The sequence below is a fragment of the Haliotis asinina genome, chromosome 3 (assembly GCF_037392515.1).
Source record: "Haliotis asinina isolate JCU_RB_2024 chromosome 3, JCU_Hal_asi_v2, whole genome shotgun sequence".
Taxonomy (NCBI): domain Eukaryota; kingdom Metazoa; phylum Mollusca; class Gastropoda; order Lepetellida; family Haliotidae; genus Haliotis; species Haliotis asinina.
The window spans coordinates 17,196,084-17,212,274 of record NC_090282.1 but is presented as its reverse complement, the minus strand read 5'-3'; the positions used below and the strand labels follow the sequence as shown (position 1 = coordinate 17,212,274).

The window sequence follows — 16,191 nt, the reverse complement described above, 5'->3', positions numbered from 1 at the left end:
CTATGCCTTTCCCATGAAAATGCTCTAATGAGTTATTTGAAAAATGGGTTTTCCCCAACCGTTGGTCGTGTTCCATAATAATTCCCCTGCATAAAAAGGTGACGGTAATGACACAGATAACTACAGGGGTATTTCACTGATGAGAATGCTAGGAAAAGTGTTTACATCAATACTAAATGATATCATTTCTAAATGGGTAAATATGCGTGATGAAATTCCTGAATTTCAAGCTGGCTTTAGGAAGAATTATTCTACATCAGATCATATATTTACTCTTTATACACGTTTCCAAAAGACGCTATCACGTCGAAAACATAAATTGTTTGTAGATTTCCAAAACGTTTTTAATTCAGTTGACCACCCTAAGTTATGGAAATGTCTTCGGAAAGCTGGACTACGGGGGGAAATATTTGCTATTATAAAAGCAGTATACTGTAATGTGAGATCATGTGTTCGTTGCAGGGAATTGGTGATCTCTTTGATTGCCCTTTGGCTGTATTCTCAGTCCTATCTTATTTTCACTTTTCATTAATGAATTATATCTTGAAATAGCTGCAAATGGTAAACATGACAGGCAAATGTTTCCAGATCTGTTTCCAGATCTCGTAATAGAAGTTTTGATGTTACTGTTTGCAGACGATGTCATTTTAAGTGTCAGATACTGTGGCTGGTCTCCAAATGCAACTCAATACTCTAAATGCAGACACAAATGAATAGAAATCTGTGAATCTAGATAAAACTAAAATTGTGATCTTTAGGAAAGGTGGTCCAATACCGTTGAAAGAAAGATGGGTATTTAATGGTCAGTTGGTTTATTTTCCCATGGTTATGGTTTCATATGGTTATGTCAGTCAGATGGAAGTGTAGACATGTTTCTTAAGGAATTTAGAAAACGGTCTGCAAATATGTTTTACCAGGAATGGCATTCAACTGTAGAGGATAGCTCACGTTACGCTTATTACAGAACTTTCAAGACTTTACTCCAACCAGAAATTTATTTATCAATACTCACGACGGAAACTTTAAGGAACCATTTTATTAAATATCGACTAGGTTATTAGATCTTGTCGAAAATAAGGGAAGAAATGTTTCGATTACAAAATCGAAACGAATTTGTCAATTATTCAATATAGAAATGGAGAATGAAATTCACTTTGTGTTCGTCTGTCCATTTTATAGTGACCTTCGAAAGAAATATATTAAAGATCATTTGATGAAGATGCCACCATCGCAAGCTTTCCTATATGTGTTAACTGCAAAGAACGAATCTCAAATATTAAACCTTTCACTATATATTAAACATGCATTAGTTAAAAGGAATGAATCGCTGAAAATAACGTGTGTGTAACTTCATGTTATATACACACTCTGTTGTAATTTTTTTTTATATGGGCCGGAGGCCTTTTTGTACAATCAACCTTTTGACTTGACTATAGAAGTTGGCCAGAGACTGGTGAAAAGACCAGATTCAACAGGTTTCTATACTCCCTCCTGGAATATTTCGGCAGCATTCTTGATGAATTTCATGTAACATTCGTGTTACATTCTATGTGCGTTTGAAGGACATCTGACATATTCGAGCTGCATTCTGTTTTGATTTTTTAACATTCGATCCATAATTGGGGGTCATTCTAAGAGGGTTCTAAATGTAAATTCGTAAAGCATTCAAGGTACTTTCCCACTGAAATTCGTGTACTATTCATGCAACAATCAAACCGGAATTATGGGCAGTCATTTTATGTATTGTTAGCTTATTCTAATGTCATTCTAAGTATTCCTGCTGCATTTCGATTCATTCCAGCTGCATTCGTGATCTAGTACATTTGGAAGGAGTAAGAATAATACGAGGCGTGTTCGAAGCGCATTCTCAGTATCCCAACAGCATTCCTACAAAGCTTGAAGAAATTGTTATTTTGACATTATCTCCTGAATGTTCTTCGAATTTAGGAAGTATTTCTTTCCTTGCTGATTATCCTGGATTCCTGCCAATTCGAAGTAAATGTGACGGAACCTTGATATATCAACCAAATATATGTCATATAGCTAAAAAGAGAGAATGCCTATCACATGGACCCCAAGTGTACTGTTTAGGGTTGAATAGTACTGCTGACCACAGTACTGAATGTCCTCAACTGTCACAGGAGATTGTCCTGCTAAGTCCAGCCATATCAAGATGTGTCAGGTCAATGTTGAAGGGCAGTTTAAAGTGATGCACTCTTCACTCATACATTGGATACATAATCTTGATGACAACAGAATGTTAATGAGAAGTCTGAACCATCCTACCTTGTGACTGACATCATGAGCAACAACCCATGTCGTAATTATCAGACATGCAGTCTGACCAGGCACAAGTCTGACCTATTTATCTCTTGATGCCTCTTGCAACGAGTGATTTTGGTTTTACACTGCTTTCATAGTAATATTCTAGCAACAGCACAAGCGGAGGGACACCCGAAATGGACTTCACATGCATGTTGCATCCAGCAAGAATTGCTGAGGATCAAATTAACCAGGAAAACCCACAGACACGACCGAGCATCCAGTCTGGGTATGTGCAGAAATGTAACACCAACCAGCATCTAGTGCCAGGTATCACTAGTAGTTGCTTATACAAAACTTACAGGAGGCAACAAATTGAAGTAAGTAAAAATCATTGTTTATTTGCTTGATCATTTCATGATAATATGACAGAGAAAGACAGTAATTACAAATATCAACTCCACATGGATCTGACACATAACAAGCTGGTTGAGTTATTTTGTTCATGGGTGCTACATGTATCTGCCAGCCAGATGCTTTCATGATTTCCTCATGTGTTTGAGCATGAGGAACAGTCCCCCAACACAATGTTGATGTGCAGAAGGGTTGATATGCAAGAGTAAAGACAGACACGGTCAGTCAAATACATGAAAAAGAGATCTTTCACAATATACAATCCATTTTGGTGTCAAAATCAGAGGACATTTCCATAGAAAGTAATATCAGGAGAACCATGAGCACATTCCGAAAACACAATCTGAAGGAAAATCTGAGTTTTCAGAATTGATTCAGTTTCTATTTTTTTACGTAACATCTCTGACTGACTTATTAGAAAGTTCACCTGACAGAACCAATGATGGTGTCCTCAGATATTCACACAGAGAGGCACTGGGTTTCAGAAACTGATATGATATTAATAATATTTATGCATTACATTGATCTTGGCAGATCTTGGTGGATGAGCATGTTCATCATGTGACAAAACAGAGCAGGTGCTTCAACAAGAGTGGTACCTGTTGTGTTGTGGGAGAGTTACCTCAAGTCTCACAACTTCTTAGATAGCTTACAAGACCTAGCAACAAGAACAATAAACCTGGCATTGGAAGATGATAATGGTACCTTTGGAACTACTGTTATACAATAGGTGGAAAGGAAAAAAAACAACAGGATATTTCATCAAATCTGTTTGTGACAAATGGTGAAAAATACATACAAATATCAATATTCCATCCAAGAAAATAGCTAATGCATTATCTTTGATTGTTGTGTCACAATTGTACTCGTGATGGTGTGAATCACAATTTTGTTAATAATTAATTAGTAGCTGTAATAATACGGAAAAAGATATCTGACTGAAGATAATAAGGCCATCCTCCCTGAATCTTATGCCAAATGTCTTGTAAGCCAACCTTTCAAAGATACAAGGTACCTCATACATAAGCACATATATAGAATGCAGACAGAGCTGACTAGACAATCAGATCCAATATATACACACATATATACCAACATAGTTCACAGCCAACACAACATGACATTGAGTGGAATGTACATGTCAAGGGATTCATGTTAATAAGTTCCCCATGTCAACCAACCAAACTACACCACTACCTTTGGCATGTGTCTACAGCCTTGTGTACACTGGGACATAGCAGTACACGAGTTAGCAGAAGTGGCCAATCTTAAATATCCTTCATATGCCATATCTGAACAGCAATAAATCGTAAAACCTACTTTGAAAAATGTTAACAGTTTTTGGTATCCTTTCAAATAACTGAAACTTTGTAAGAAATAGACCCATTACCCCTGAAAGAGTAGATAAAGTCACTAACAAGGCAAGCTACTGAAAACATTTGAAACATTCTGAGCACTAATCACCAAAGAAACAAAGGGTTAATATAAATTCAGGATAAACATATTGCAGCTGAAATGACCTAATCAAGTATTACCATTTGTCTACTGATATTCCCTGGAACTACAGGATCCAGCTGTCCACAGCTGAGTGGTTACATACATCAAACAATGTCTAACAGGCCCCATGGCAACCAGAGCATGACTAATAGTTCCAGGTTATCATGAGAGATATATCTCCTTAGCACATTGCTGTACAACCCCAATATTGCGAAGGATGTCAATACACTCTCAAATATGTCAAAGTTATGACTGATATAGCACTAAGATAAAACATTTAATTCCATCTCTTGACAATAAAATACCATTTGTACACAGTAGCTTTGGGCACTTTTTTCTAAATCCTAGATATATCCCAGTACTGATAATCCAAATATTTCCGGTTTCGGGACTGCAATGGTTAGACATACTGATCAGTAAGTCCTACTGTGTTGCATCTACACAGACCCACACTATAGAACAGAATGTGCCAACACTACTGTGTACAATACTAAGCTCATTGCAACTGAGATTAATATCTAGTTCTGATCTTTCACTTCAGCGGGTGAATACTAAGACTGTTCTACAGGCTACGTTGTGATGATGTTGTCGATGTTATCATCTATGCTTTTGCAGCTGACATTACAGGTGTGTCTGTCTTTGGTGCCTCCAACTGTTTGCCCAAGTATTCCCTGAAACATTAAGAGAAATTGTTCTGTTGGTATTTCTACAGGAAGTATCTTTATAGTACAGTAACATATCATAGTATAGTAACATATCACCACACAGACTAAAGTACAACAGCATGTTTAGTCACACTTTTAGACCTGTGTTACTCTACCTTCAGCAAAGCGTATCAGAAACAACTTATAGGAATAAACATAGGACAACACTCTACTAAATTGTGTGTTAGCCTACTGGCTAGTGTAATTGCTCTTTCACTCGGACTCCCCATATTTGATCCACCATATGGGTGCATGCATGAATCCCATTTGCATGTCCCTGCCATGATATTGCTGGAATTCAATGATGGCATCAAATCATTTGCATGCACTCAGTCTAGTACAATAACAGAATGACAACGTAACTTAATGTTTTCAGCACAAACAATGATCACTATGCTCAAATAATTATCTTGTCAACAACCAAACTTGTTATGAATACTTGCTGCAGACCTTGTAACACCATATTCTGATAAAAGGATAGAGGACATCTGTGGTAGGACAGTGCCTTAGACATAGACATTCCTCCAACTCACCAGTTGTGAACCATAAGTTTCTGTACAGCAATGAGTGCCTCATATCTGACGTTGGGGTCCTCGTGGCTGAGGTACTGCATGACGATGTGCTTGGCCCCTAACTGTTCTATCACACTGCAGGGGAAATGCAGAAATTCTTTTTTGACACAACTCCACAGTACTGGTGACAGCTATTATTCAATAATGCCAAGTGTCTGTAGCTAATGATGCTTCAATAAGACCTTATTGTTAAGTACTGCTACATTTTCTGTCTGTTTAATTTACTTTCTATTTGTGCACAAAAACGCAGAAAGAGCCCAAATACCTTTTTATGATAAGTTGATCAAGTAACAATTAGTTATCACTGAGTCTGCTACTAGATGGGTTATGATGTGCAATGTGTTTAATTACTGTGATGATCATGGTACACAAAACAATAACAGTAAATGAATCGTCTTAACATTATTTTTGTCACGTAATAATAATATTTAAGTATCTGGGGCCCCCATTTTGCAGTCCAGGACCCCTGAAAATCAAGAGGATGAGTCCCATGGATCCTAAAATACAGGACTCAAGGTAAATCCCTGAATGGATGGTAACTACATGACCTGATAGCTCTCCACTTACTTCTTGCCTCTTGGGTAATATCGGACGTACTCGCCGACATCGTGCGCTGCTACTGACAGAATTAAAGGGTCCTTACTTGTCTCCAGCAGACGTACAAGTATCCTGAAAAGAGTCAGTGTCAAGCATGGATTTACAATAATTCATATATTTCCTAATCCAGGGGACACTGTATTAAATATATGGAGTCCTAGACATTTAAAGTGAATGAGTGAGTGAGAGAGTTTAGTCATACGCCGCACTCAGCAATATTTCAGCTATAACACTTAGGGAATACTTACAGACCGCTGCCATATCCAGTGATCAACACAGACAATCCAGTGATCAACAACATGAGCATCGACCTGCGCATTTGGGAACCGATGACATGTGTCAACCAAGTCAGTGAGCCTGACCACCCGATCCCATTAGTCGCCTCTTACGACAAGCATAGTCGCCTCTTATGGCAAGCATGGGTTGCTGAAGGCCTATTCTACTCTGGGACCTTCATGGGTTTTAAAGTGAACACCACAAATACCTGTGTATTAACAACCAATAAAGTACAAATTATGAGTGCTGCCATCTGATTTAGATGGGGAATTCCTTCTGTACATGTGTGTATGTGTATCCAGTGATAGTTATTGTGAGTATACTGAAAAAGATTGATGACACACCAACCATCATGTCATCGAGCCTCACAAATCAATCTTACAAGTCACTTCTTATGACAATCCTGTGAAGATCCGGGTTGGAATTGATCTTCAATAACCTATGCTTGTTGTAAGAGCCAGCTAACTTTATCAGGGGGTCAAGGTCATTGACTTGGTCAACACAGGACATCACACGTCATTTATTGGAAGTTAGATGAGTTCTAAAATGAAATACCCTGAGGGATCCATCCATGTACAGGGAAAAACGTAGTGACTGAAAGTCCTGAACACAGATTGTGCCTTATCACAACAGAAATGTCACATAAAGAAGGATGCTACACTATTTCCTTACTTACTTGAGAAGTTCATAACTCTTCTCATTGAGTCTGATGGCATTCTCCCGCCAGAACCTGTCTGACTTGTGGACGGGGCTCCACTCAAGGCGTCCCGATTTTACTTCAGTAGAATACTCATCAAATGAGCTGGAAACACATAATATCAGACATTATTGAAATGAATTATTAAAGATTCTACTCACACTACAAAACTAAAAATTGAGGTTAACCTAGTATTATCACGCTACCCACCTGAGGTCAGCCACTGAGCGCTGTAGCTTCTCGTTGAGGTATGCGAGGTCATCGACAATGTCCTGGTCATCAAACTTTCGCCCATCCAAAAGCTCCAGCTGTTTCAGTACCTTACACTGCACCATGGACAGGGCATGGTCCTGCACAATATCACGGTCCTCTGGCTTCTCTAATAGATTCTATAGCCACAGTAGAGACAGTTAGAGTTTACTTCATTTTGAACAACTTTCTAGTAATCTACTCAAAGTTTAAAAACACTCAAATTTCAATTGTGTTTGTTGCAGTACAAACAAGATGTGACTATGATTACATGAAAACATTGCATTGGGAGTTCTTTACCTTCTTTTGAGTATTAGAGTGCAACTAAGAAGAAGCTGTACCTACCCTGAATGTGGCTAGGATGATCCTGGTGACTTTCTCCTTGACAGACTCACTAAGGATGTCGGCCAAGATTGGGATGATATTGTATCTAAAGAATCACAGAAGAAACACACAAAATGAAAGTACCAACAACACTGCTAAATGTATTTCAAGGTATCATCACAAAAGCAAAATGAGAGGAAAATGGTAAAAACACTTTTCACATAGAGTTTCAAAAAAAGAGGGATGGTGAATTGTTAAGACAAAATCAATATAATTAGCAGTTGCCAGCTATTTCAGACAGGCTGACAAGTCCACCCAAACATGATTCAAAGAAACCTAAGGGATGGATGCATTTTCTTGTCTCTCACTCCATAGTCTAGGCAATGAATCCTTTACTGTATATAAGTGGTGGTTGGGTAAGAGGTGGTTGGGTAATTGTTAGCTGGTCACAACTCCAGGCCAAAGTTACATTTCCAACATTGGTGGCACGTGACATGCCTATTTCTGGTCCTCACCTCCATGTTAACCCTTTAATATTGCTAAACCAATCACAAAGATCTTTCTACACGGAATGACACATTCTATCACAAAACACCATGTCAGACATCTCTGACAGAAAAAAGTAATAGTGAATTTCTCTTCCCATCTCTGGACTGGGCCAAACCTGAGGAACTGAATCTCAAGATTGAAACATTCCTACTATGACGTACCTTGCCATGCGTTCAGCTAGCGTGCTGTTGAAGGTCAGGCACCATAGACAGAAGGTCAGCTGGTACTGAATCTGGAAGCCGACCTTGCTGCCAGCCAACACAGACACGATCCTGGAACAGTCATGGAAGATCCATGAGTCAAGGTCATAAACATATATTTCAATACAATATCCTATTTCTTCCAAACAACACAATACCATGTTCAGATTTGTTGATTTGTGTTTGTCAAGGTATCTTACATTCTCTTCCCACAGAGGTTACTTGTCATATCTTCCTACGAATCTCTGTTCTAATACAGCCATATTTCGTGGTTCTCATAAAATCCACCAGCGTCAAAAAATGGCCGCAGATTTATCTCTTTTTTTCCTGTCCAATCACAACACGTGTTACATCGACTCAACTTGACAAATGGAAGCAATGTGGAGAAACAAAACTGACATGACTGAATTCTGTCTAGAAGAAACATTTGAGTATCACACTCAGGAAGAGGTTCTAGTTTTCAAGATGCATCCAGAAATTACCGAGATCTTTCGAACCATCACTTTTGAAACAAGGTCGCTGACTGCACTACTAAATTTGATTGCCTCCAATCACGAGTCTTGAATACTCACACCACGAAAGGGTCGTATTAGAACAGAGGTTACATAGGAAGATGTGACAAGTAACCACTGTGGGAAGAGAATAGGTATCTTATAGAAATCCAACAATTGTTAGTGTCTACTTACGCAGAGATTCCCTCGACATCCACGAATGCCCAGCGGTACATGTCAATCCTCAGCATCATCTGCAGACATCTGGCAGCAGTCTGGAGGTACTCATTGCTCTGGAAGTATATCTCATGTAAACACCAACACTATCTGCAGTTTTCACTGTCCTAATGGTCTATATTTTCATATAAAACATTGCTGTCTTCACTGTGATGAGTGAAAGTTTTAACTAATTAGCTACATCTTCATCCCATTATGAAGGAAGGATCCCACTGTCGTACATGGTGAGTAAAAAGGTATCTTCCAATCAACTTACAGGTGACTTGAGTTGATCTTTAATCCAGTTGAGGTAGAACTGCAGATTCCTCTTGTCCATGGGCTCCTTGCTCCAGCAGGCTATCTTGCCTATAATCCTACTTGACTAAAGGAGGAGAAACATGGATGAAAGAGTGAGTGAGAATAGTTTTCCACTGCTTTTAGCAATATCAGATATGTATGTGGGGAATTATACCCAGGTCTTCGGCATGACGAGCAAACAGAAAAATCGATGAGGAACATATGAAGGACTCATACACTTTTCATGTAAGCATAATGTTTGGCAAAGTAGTGGAGACTGGACCAGACAAACCAGGAATAAGGAGAAACTGAACATCAGTTTTGAGCAGGGCAACACAATCATCAAGGTCTCAGCGAGTGACACTTTACCCTGTGACATCAGCCAAGCAACATGGCTCCTGGGGTCATCCAGGGATTTGCCTACTGACATTTTCAGTGAATAAGCCTAACAGTGGTTAGAGCTTTCATTACAGTTTACTAAACATGCCTTAATGTTCCATTTCATAGAAAACACCAGTTTAAGAATTTTACATCATATGAGTAAAAACCAAATGCACATGTCCGGTATACCTATTCATTGATTGATATCAATTTACTCTTCATGCAAACATGTTGAGTCAGCAACATGCTGTAAGATTGGGAATAGGAAACGGGAGCATGAATCCAACATTCACTCACTACATTTCCTCAGAATGCTGAGCAACATTGTATCATCAGTGATGACTACTGCTTTCCTTCTTTGTTCCTTAATATAATCCATGTTATACTTACAGTGTTATCTCCCTTGGTAAAAAAATCACCCATGATACATAATCATGAGCTAATCAGAAGGTGAAGTACTGAATTTTGAACTGAACTCCCCCCTTTGTTGAATTGACATTCAGAAGAAGACAAACGCTTACAGATTCCACAGCATTCTCTCTATCTCCACATTTTAATATGTTCTTATACCAATCACACTGTTATGACTGGACTTGTGGGAAGGGTCCCATTTTACAAGGTGGTTTAGTTGGTAAATCTATGTTGTGCGACATATAGAGAGTGTTGTGAGCAGTTGGATGAGCTGGTACCTGGTAGACTATGAATTTGTCCTCTCTGTCGAGGAGATGGAAGAAGGGGTTCCACACTGACTCCTTCTTCTTCTTGGCGTACTCCTTGAAGATGTCTACCCGAGCCTTCTCCTCCTGAAAAACAAACACAACATGCTAAAAAAATGAAGTACATTGTCCATGCTTAAGTTACCATCCACAACACCTGGAGGTAGTATGTTGATATGAAAGGCTGGCAATAGCGAATTCTACAAATATAACTCTCAACTGTTCTGAAAGTTCAAGACCTAGTATAATTTATACTATAAATGAAGCTGATTTATTTCAAATGCTTTGTGGGAATATCTAGTAATTCTGAAACATGATGTCATCCTACTCTTCCAAATGAAAACTGCAGCGCTCCACCAGGAGGCACAGACGGCCCAGATACCTAGAGAGTGATGCTTTGCTATGTTGAGTTACTTCCCTTTGGCAGGCCAAAATCCATACCACGATCTTTTATGAAACATCATTACTTTAGGTCTCCCTCACACATGACGCTGACAAGGCAGAACATAACTAGAAGCTTCTCAAACCATTGTTAACCCCAGCTCATTCATGAACTCCTGACATCACAATAAGTATGTGAGTGAATGAATGGTATAAAGTGCTTCAGGCAGCAATTTTCTAGGTACGTGACAAAGACCCATAAGCAATAAAGCCTGTACCAGGCAAACCAGTGACTAAAAGTACAAGCAGCATTACTCATTACTGAGCTTGACAACCTAATGCTTCTTTATCAGCATATCATGAGCCTCTTTTCTCTGGAGTCCCACTGAAGGTTGTGGTCTCAGTATCAAGATACCTTATGCATCACTATCAAAAGTACAGCCCCTCTTTGTTGGAAATATAACAAGACAGATTTAGAAGTCTGTAGATTCAAATACTATGTAAGATCTCAAAAGCCTAAGGAGAATTAAATTCATTCAATAGCAAATAAAGAATTTGTAAAACCAGCAGCTATTTTTATACCTGCAGGGCATCATCCAGCATGGTGAGAATATACTGCAGTGTTTGGTCCTTGGCAATCTGGTTGATCAGGCTGTAGAACGTAACCGCAAACTGGCAAAATATATCAAGCATCCATTTGGGTTTTATGATAAGGATAAAATCATCATAAAATTCTCACATTCTTTACATTGAATCATAATAACAGGACTTTGTAACCAACATCCTATACACAATTTTCACCAAAGACAGTCTGTTACTTAGCAAATTTTCCAAAATTGGGATCTAATACTGTCTCATCTAGTGAGTAAACATACTGATAGTCAATAAATATCACTTTGGTGCTAGCGCAGAAACCCAACAGGGTGTCCTATATAGATACATAAATGAATATAATGGGGTGACACATGATGGTTTGCCTGTGTCTAGATGTACCTACCTGTTGTGGGTTTTCCGTCAGCATGGCTGTTCTGACCTCAGAGTTGGCCATGTCAAATTTAGAGATGAAGTTATACACCTCTGGGGAGATCATCTGGCCTCTTCATGGCACAAAGAAAACAATAAGGAGCTGTTTTAGATGGTACCAAGAGAACTGTACTGAATGTACAAAGGCAAGGATCATAAGGATGAAACAAGAACATGGTTGGCTAATTTGTTGACGATGAAAAGTTTCATGCAAGACTCTTTAAGTGATACTTATGACTTTGAACAATATATTCACACACTACTCCCAGTTTCCAAATGCAAGTGAAATCTAGGGTAAAAGTTGTTCAAAGTCTTTAGTAAAACCCTGGTCTGTTGACAATCAACTCACTGTAGATATGACTGCCAGTTGACCCTGTTGGCTCGCACATCGTTGGCTCTTTCCTGCAGGAGACTGGTTGCGACTTGTGCTCCTGAATCATACAATGCTTCACAGTCAACATCACTCCACAGTGCAACAAGAAGTCAACCACGCACATACTCTTGTTTATTTCCCATGAAGGCTAAAATATTGGGATTCATATTTTTCATATGATGGCCTGTCACGGAATCATGGTGACGTGACATCATGAACAATGCTATGACACCATGTTTATCCAGAGATGTTGTATTCTACATGCAACAAGTAGATTTGGGTATATTTTCCTCAATTTTGACGACTTTGGTAATAAATAGAATATCATATTCCTGCCCAGATAATATTATGTTCACGACACTCATGCCTTAATAACAGTATGCAGAGCTTAATTTCTTTTTATTTGATTCTGCATTTCAGCATAAATCTTTATCAGTGAGGAAGGAAAGCATCTACAGATGCAGTTCATTGTGAGGAAGCACAAAACACTGACAGATCATGGGGGAATGGGGGATTCCATTCCTCCTATAACCATACATGTACATAGAGACTTTCCCCATATATATAGCATGTGTATGTCTGAACACTTGTTCACATTTGCATTCATGAAAAATAAACATGTTCCAAATTTTCCAGTTGTCAAATATATACTTGACTACCATAAGATTTAGTTTGGTGTGTGGAGAGATAAAAATATCGAAAATGGAATAGTACATTATAAAAACACAACTGATTTTTAAACATAAGATTAACTTTGGTTGAAAACAGTTTCTAAAATAAAGTATTGCCTATGTTCTTCTCTTTGTACTAAAAAAAAAATTGAATCCTAGAATAAGGGAGGAAATCAGTTATTGTATCCTGCTACCTAACTACTGCTAGCCTAGTGTGCTGTAAGTACGACCAGTGAGTCTGGGACAGGTAGGCTGGCCTGCCACTAGGCCACACAGCTACGTTGTCAGGCAAACATGGACAATGCTGTACGGTCATCAGTGTAGAAACAAACAACATCTACAACAGCTGGTTCCTCAAACTTGCTTTATGAGAAACTGTGGTCGGGGCCTTTCTTTAAAGTGAACTCAAAATACCAACAACATTCTCAGATTTATCAAGGCTTTTTGTAGGATTGTGATAAAATTCATCATTGTGAAATTTCACAGTCTTACCTGGTGAACAAAAATTGTTAACATAAAACTTTCGAAAGGTCCCCATTTGAGGTGCCTACAAACATACAATTCTCAATCACTTGATAAATCTGTGCATGTATCTCAAAGTGCTATGTGTGACTTGGTTAAGGCAGTGTTCTGTGCATTGGAAGCATATTTTATGTGTGAGTTAACATGAAGCTCAAAGTGACAATGTTAGAATGTGTAGATTTATACATAGGAAGATTCCAGCTTGTGTGCATGTACAGCAGGTGCTTGTACAGTATTGATACTTGATGCATCAATGCTCAGTACTACACAGTTCATGCAGCGCTCTCTTCACTATACAAAGTTCATGCATCAAAACTCAGTACAGTATACATAGTACATGCAGAAGACCTCAGTACCATACAAGGCATGGATCAGAATACACTCACCAATACATTGCACATGCATCACTCGCTACACAATACATAGTGCATGCCTTAGAGCTCATTTACTCAAAAAAAAGTACAATGTGCATGTATCAGAGCCCATTATGCACCCACTCCAAACAATATGTCAAGCATTGTCAGGTGTGTCACAACATAAACATGCTACATGTACACATGACAAAATACTGAACTAAACCTAAGAACAATACAGTGCAGCTTCCTCAAAATACCCTTGTGGTATGGAGTAACCACCATAATGTGATTAAGTGTAGAATTTGGATGAAAATATCCTTTCTTTGCAGCAAATTTCCACTATGTACATACTTTCAAGGCTATATCTTCACTCATGTTAAAACTCAATTTATCAATATGACCTACTACCTACTTGATTAAACACTTGGAATATGATTATTTCCTTTGGCCTGTCAAAAGTGTCCAGTAGCTAAGTCTGACATCCTGCATATTACTAGTGAATTCTATATCTCCCAGTTCTATGTGGACAAAAATATGTATTTACAAATACAGTTTTATCAGTGTTAGGGAGTCTACAGATTGAACATTTCACTTACATACATGTTCACACATGTTAAGTGACACTTACATATTTTCAGTGGAATTGCTCATTAATAACTTCAGCCAACCTGGGTGATCCAGAATATGGTATAAGGGAAAAAATACTTACTTCACTTAACTGGTGTATGGGGATATTTAAAACAACTAGACAGAAACAAGCATTTGTGTCATTCATATTTGTACTTCACTTACAAAAGACTTCTTCATTCAAACACATCTTACACCTAAAATGTTCCTCAGGCATATTTTCTCAAAGTGTGATATTGCCGATGTGACATTAAATATTAACTCACTCACTCAAAGTGTGAAGGGAATTGTGACTTGTTCTATTTTGGAATTGAAAATGAACATGATGATGAAGGAATACTTTCCTTTTTGTCCCATAAGCATATCACAAACTGGGCACCCATAAAACATGATTCAATTAACGGTTGTCGCCTATGATAAACACAGTTATATGACATTGGAAATTAGAAAAACAATTAACTTACTGTCAATAAAATGATTGACAAGCAAAATTAACACACTGATGCACCACAGCCGATAACATTTTCATTTACTAATTAAGTGTACTGGCATTTCAAAACAAAGTGAAGATGCAAAATTAAGGTGATAAGAGATTGCAAACTCAGAATATTTTGATTAAATAAATAAATAATTAATTTATACAAAGGTGCAGCTACAAGTGCAAGAGAGACTTAGTTTATCCTTGTTCTGCAGTTCTCCACACCTCTAACAATGAGCATGATAAAGACAGGATACCATATACTACACCACTGACTGATGGTGAGTAGATCAGAAGTGCTGTTGTCATATGACATAATTATGTTACGTATTAACTAACAGATCATATCACTTAGCCATGCTCACCAAAGCCTTTTCCCGCTCCTGGAAGTTAGATAAGAGAAAATCAAACAATTACTAAGCTACTGGTAATGATGCAACTGCATGCAGGTACAGGGTCTAGGTCTGGGTTTTCTTAATGATCTTGGCTGAGATTAATCTTAGCATTTCAGTTAAAACGCTAAGATTAACATGACATAAATTATAGTACTCTACACAGTGTGAGATAACTTTCATAGTGCCCAATGTATTAAAAAGTATATTTACTATTTCCTTAGCTTTTATCTACCAACAGCAAAGCAAGACACCATCTTGTATGAACATTCAAAAATTAACTAACATCAGCTATTAAGCTATATTGAAATTTACATCATCAAAATGTTTTCTGAAACAGTTTTAAAAAAGGTCACAATGATATGTTGTTTCCTTCTGACAGCTTTAAAAATATCTAACAATCATTCTGGAAATTAAGATGCGGGAATGTATCAATGTAATACCAATGACTGTAAGTTACATACGCAATATAACTCAAAACATCCTACTTATACATCCTAAGACTGCCAAGGCAAACATGATGAAATAGTTACCATGCTTTCAACTACATCTACCAATTACCATGACTAGTGCAACCAACTATACATGATCAGATGAAGATTGACATCAGTTGGTTGTGGAGTGAAGTGATTTCAACAAGTCCTTGACAATGTAAGAAAAAAGTGGTCATGGGCTAATGAATTTAAGGGCCACATAACAAGACTGATGTCGAGTACTTAATATCAAGATCCACTGACATTCTTTCTTCCTTAAGGATACACATGACTGATAGAGAGTGTTTAGTTTTAGGTCACCTCAGCAATATTCAGACTATATGGTGGTGATCTGTTAATAAGTGGGTCTGGACCAGACAATCCAGTAATCAACAGCATAAGCATCCACCTAAGCAACTGGGATACGATAGCATGTGTCAACCAAGTCAGTGA

At 38.0% G+C, this 16,191-nt stretch overlaps 1 protein-coding gene across 3 annotated transcripts in view; it reads right to left on the bottom strand.

The window, feature by feature from the left end:
* The window catches only part of LOC137277575 (V-type proton ATPase subunit H-like), a 100,676-nt gene that overhangs the window by 82,511 nt on the left and 1,974 nt on the right, over positions 1-16,191 (bottom strand). The window contains exons 2-15 of one of the 3 annotated variants that reach the window (XM_067809371.1): positions 15,239-15,256; positions 12,196-12,277; positions 11,821-11,920; positions 11,406-11,495; positions 10,416-10,529; positions 9,326-9,430; positions 9,028-9,125; positions 8,303-8,413; positions 7,614-7,698; positions 7,230-7,408; positions 6,999-7,124; positions 6,017-6,118; positions 5,411-5,524; positions 4,768-4,844 (exon numbers count right to left, since the gene is read on the bottom strand). In XM_067809371.1, the coding sequence (XP_067665472.1) occupies positions 4,775-4,844; positions 5,411-5,524; positions 6,017-6,118; positions 6,999-7,124; positions 7,230-7,408; positions 7,614-7,698; positions 8,303-8,413; positions 9,028-9,125; positions 9,326-9,430; positions 10,416-10,529; positions 11,406-11,495; positions 11,821-11,920; positions 12,196-12,277; positions 15,239-15,256 (1,394 nt within the window). In that variant the 3' untranslated portion in view covers positions 4,768-4,774. Of the gene's footprint in view, positions 1-2,637; positions 4,845-5,410; positions 5,525-6,016; positions 6,119-6,998; positions 7,125-7,229; positions 7,409-7,613; positions 7,699-8,302; positions 8,414-9,027; positions 9,126-9,325; positions 9,431-10,415; positions 10,530-11,405; positions 11,496-11,820; positions 11,921-12,195; positions 12,278-15,238; positions 15,257-16,191 lie in introns of those variants that run through there. The other 2 variants (XM_067809370.1, XM_067809372.1) reach the window with 2 other exon arrangements.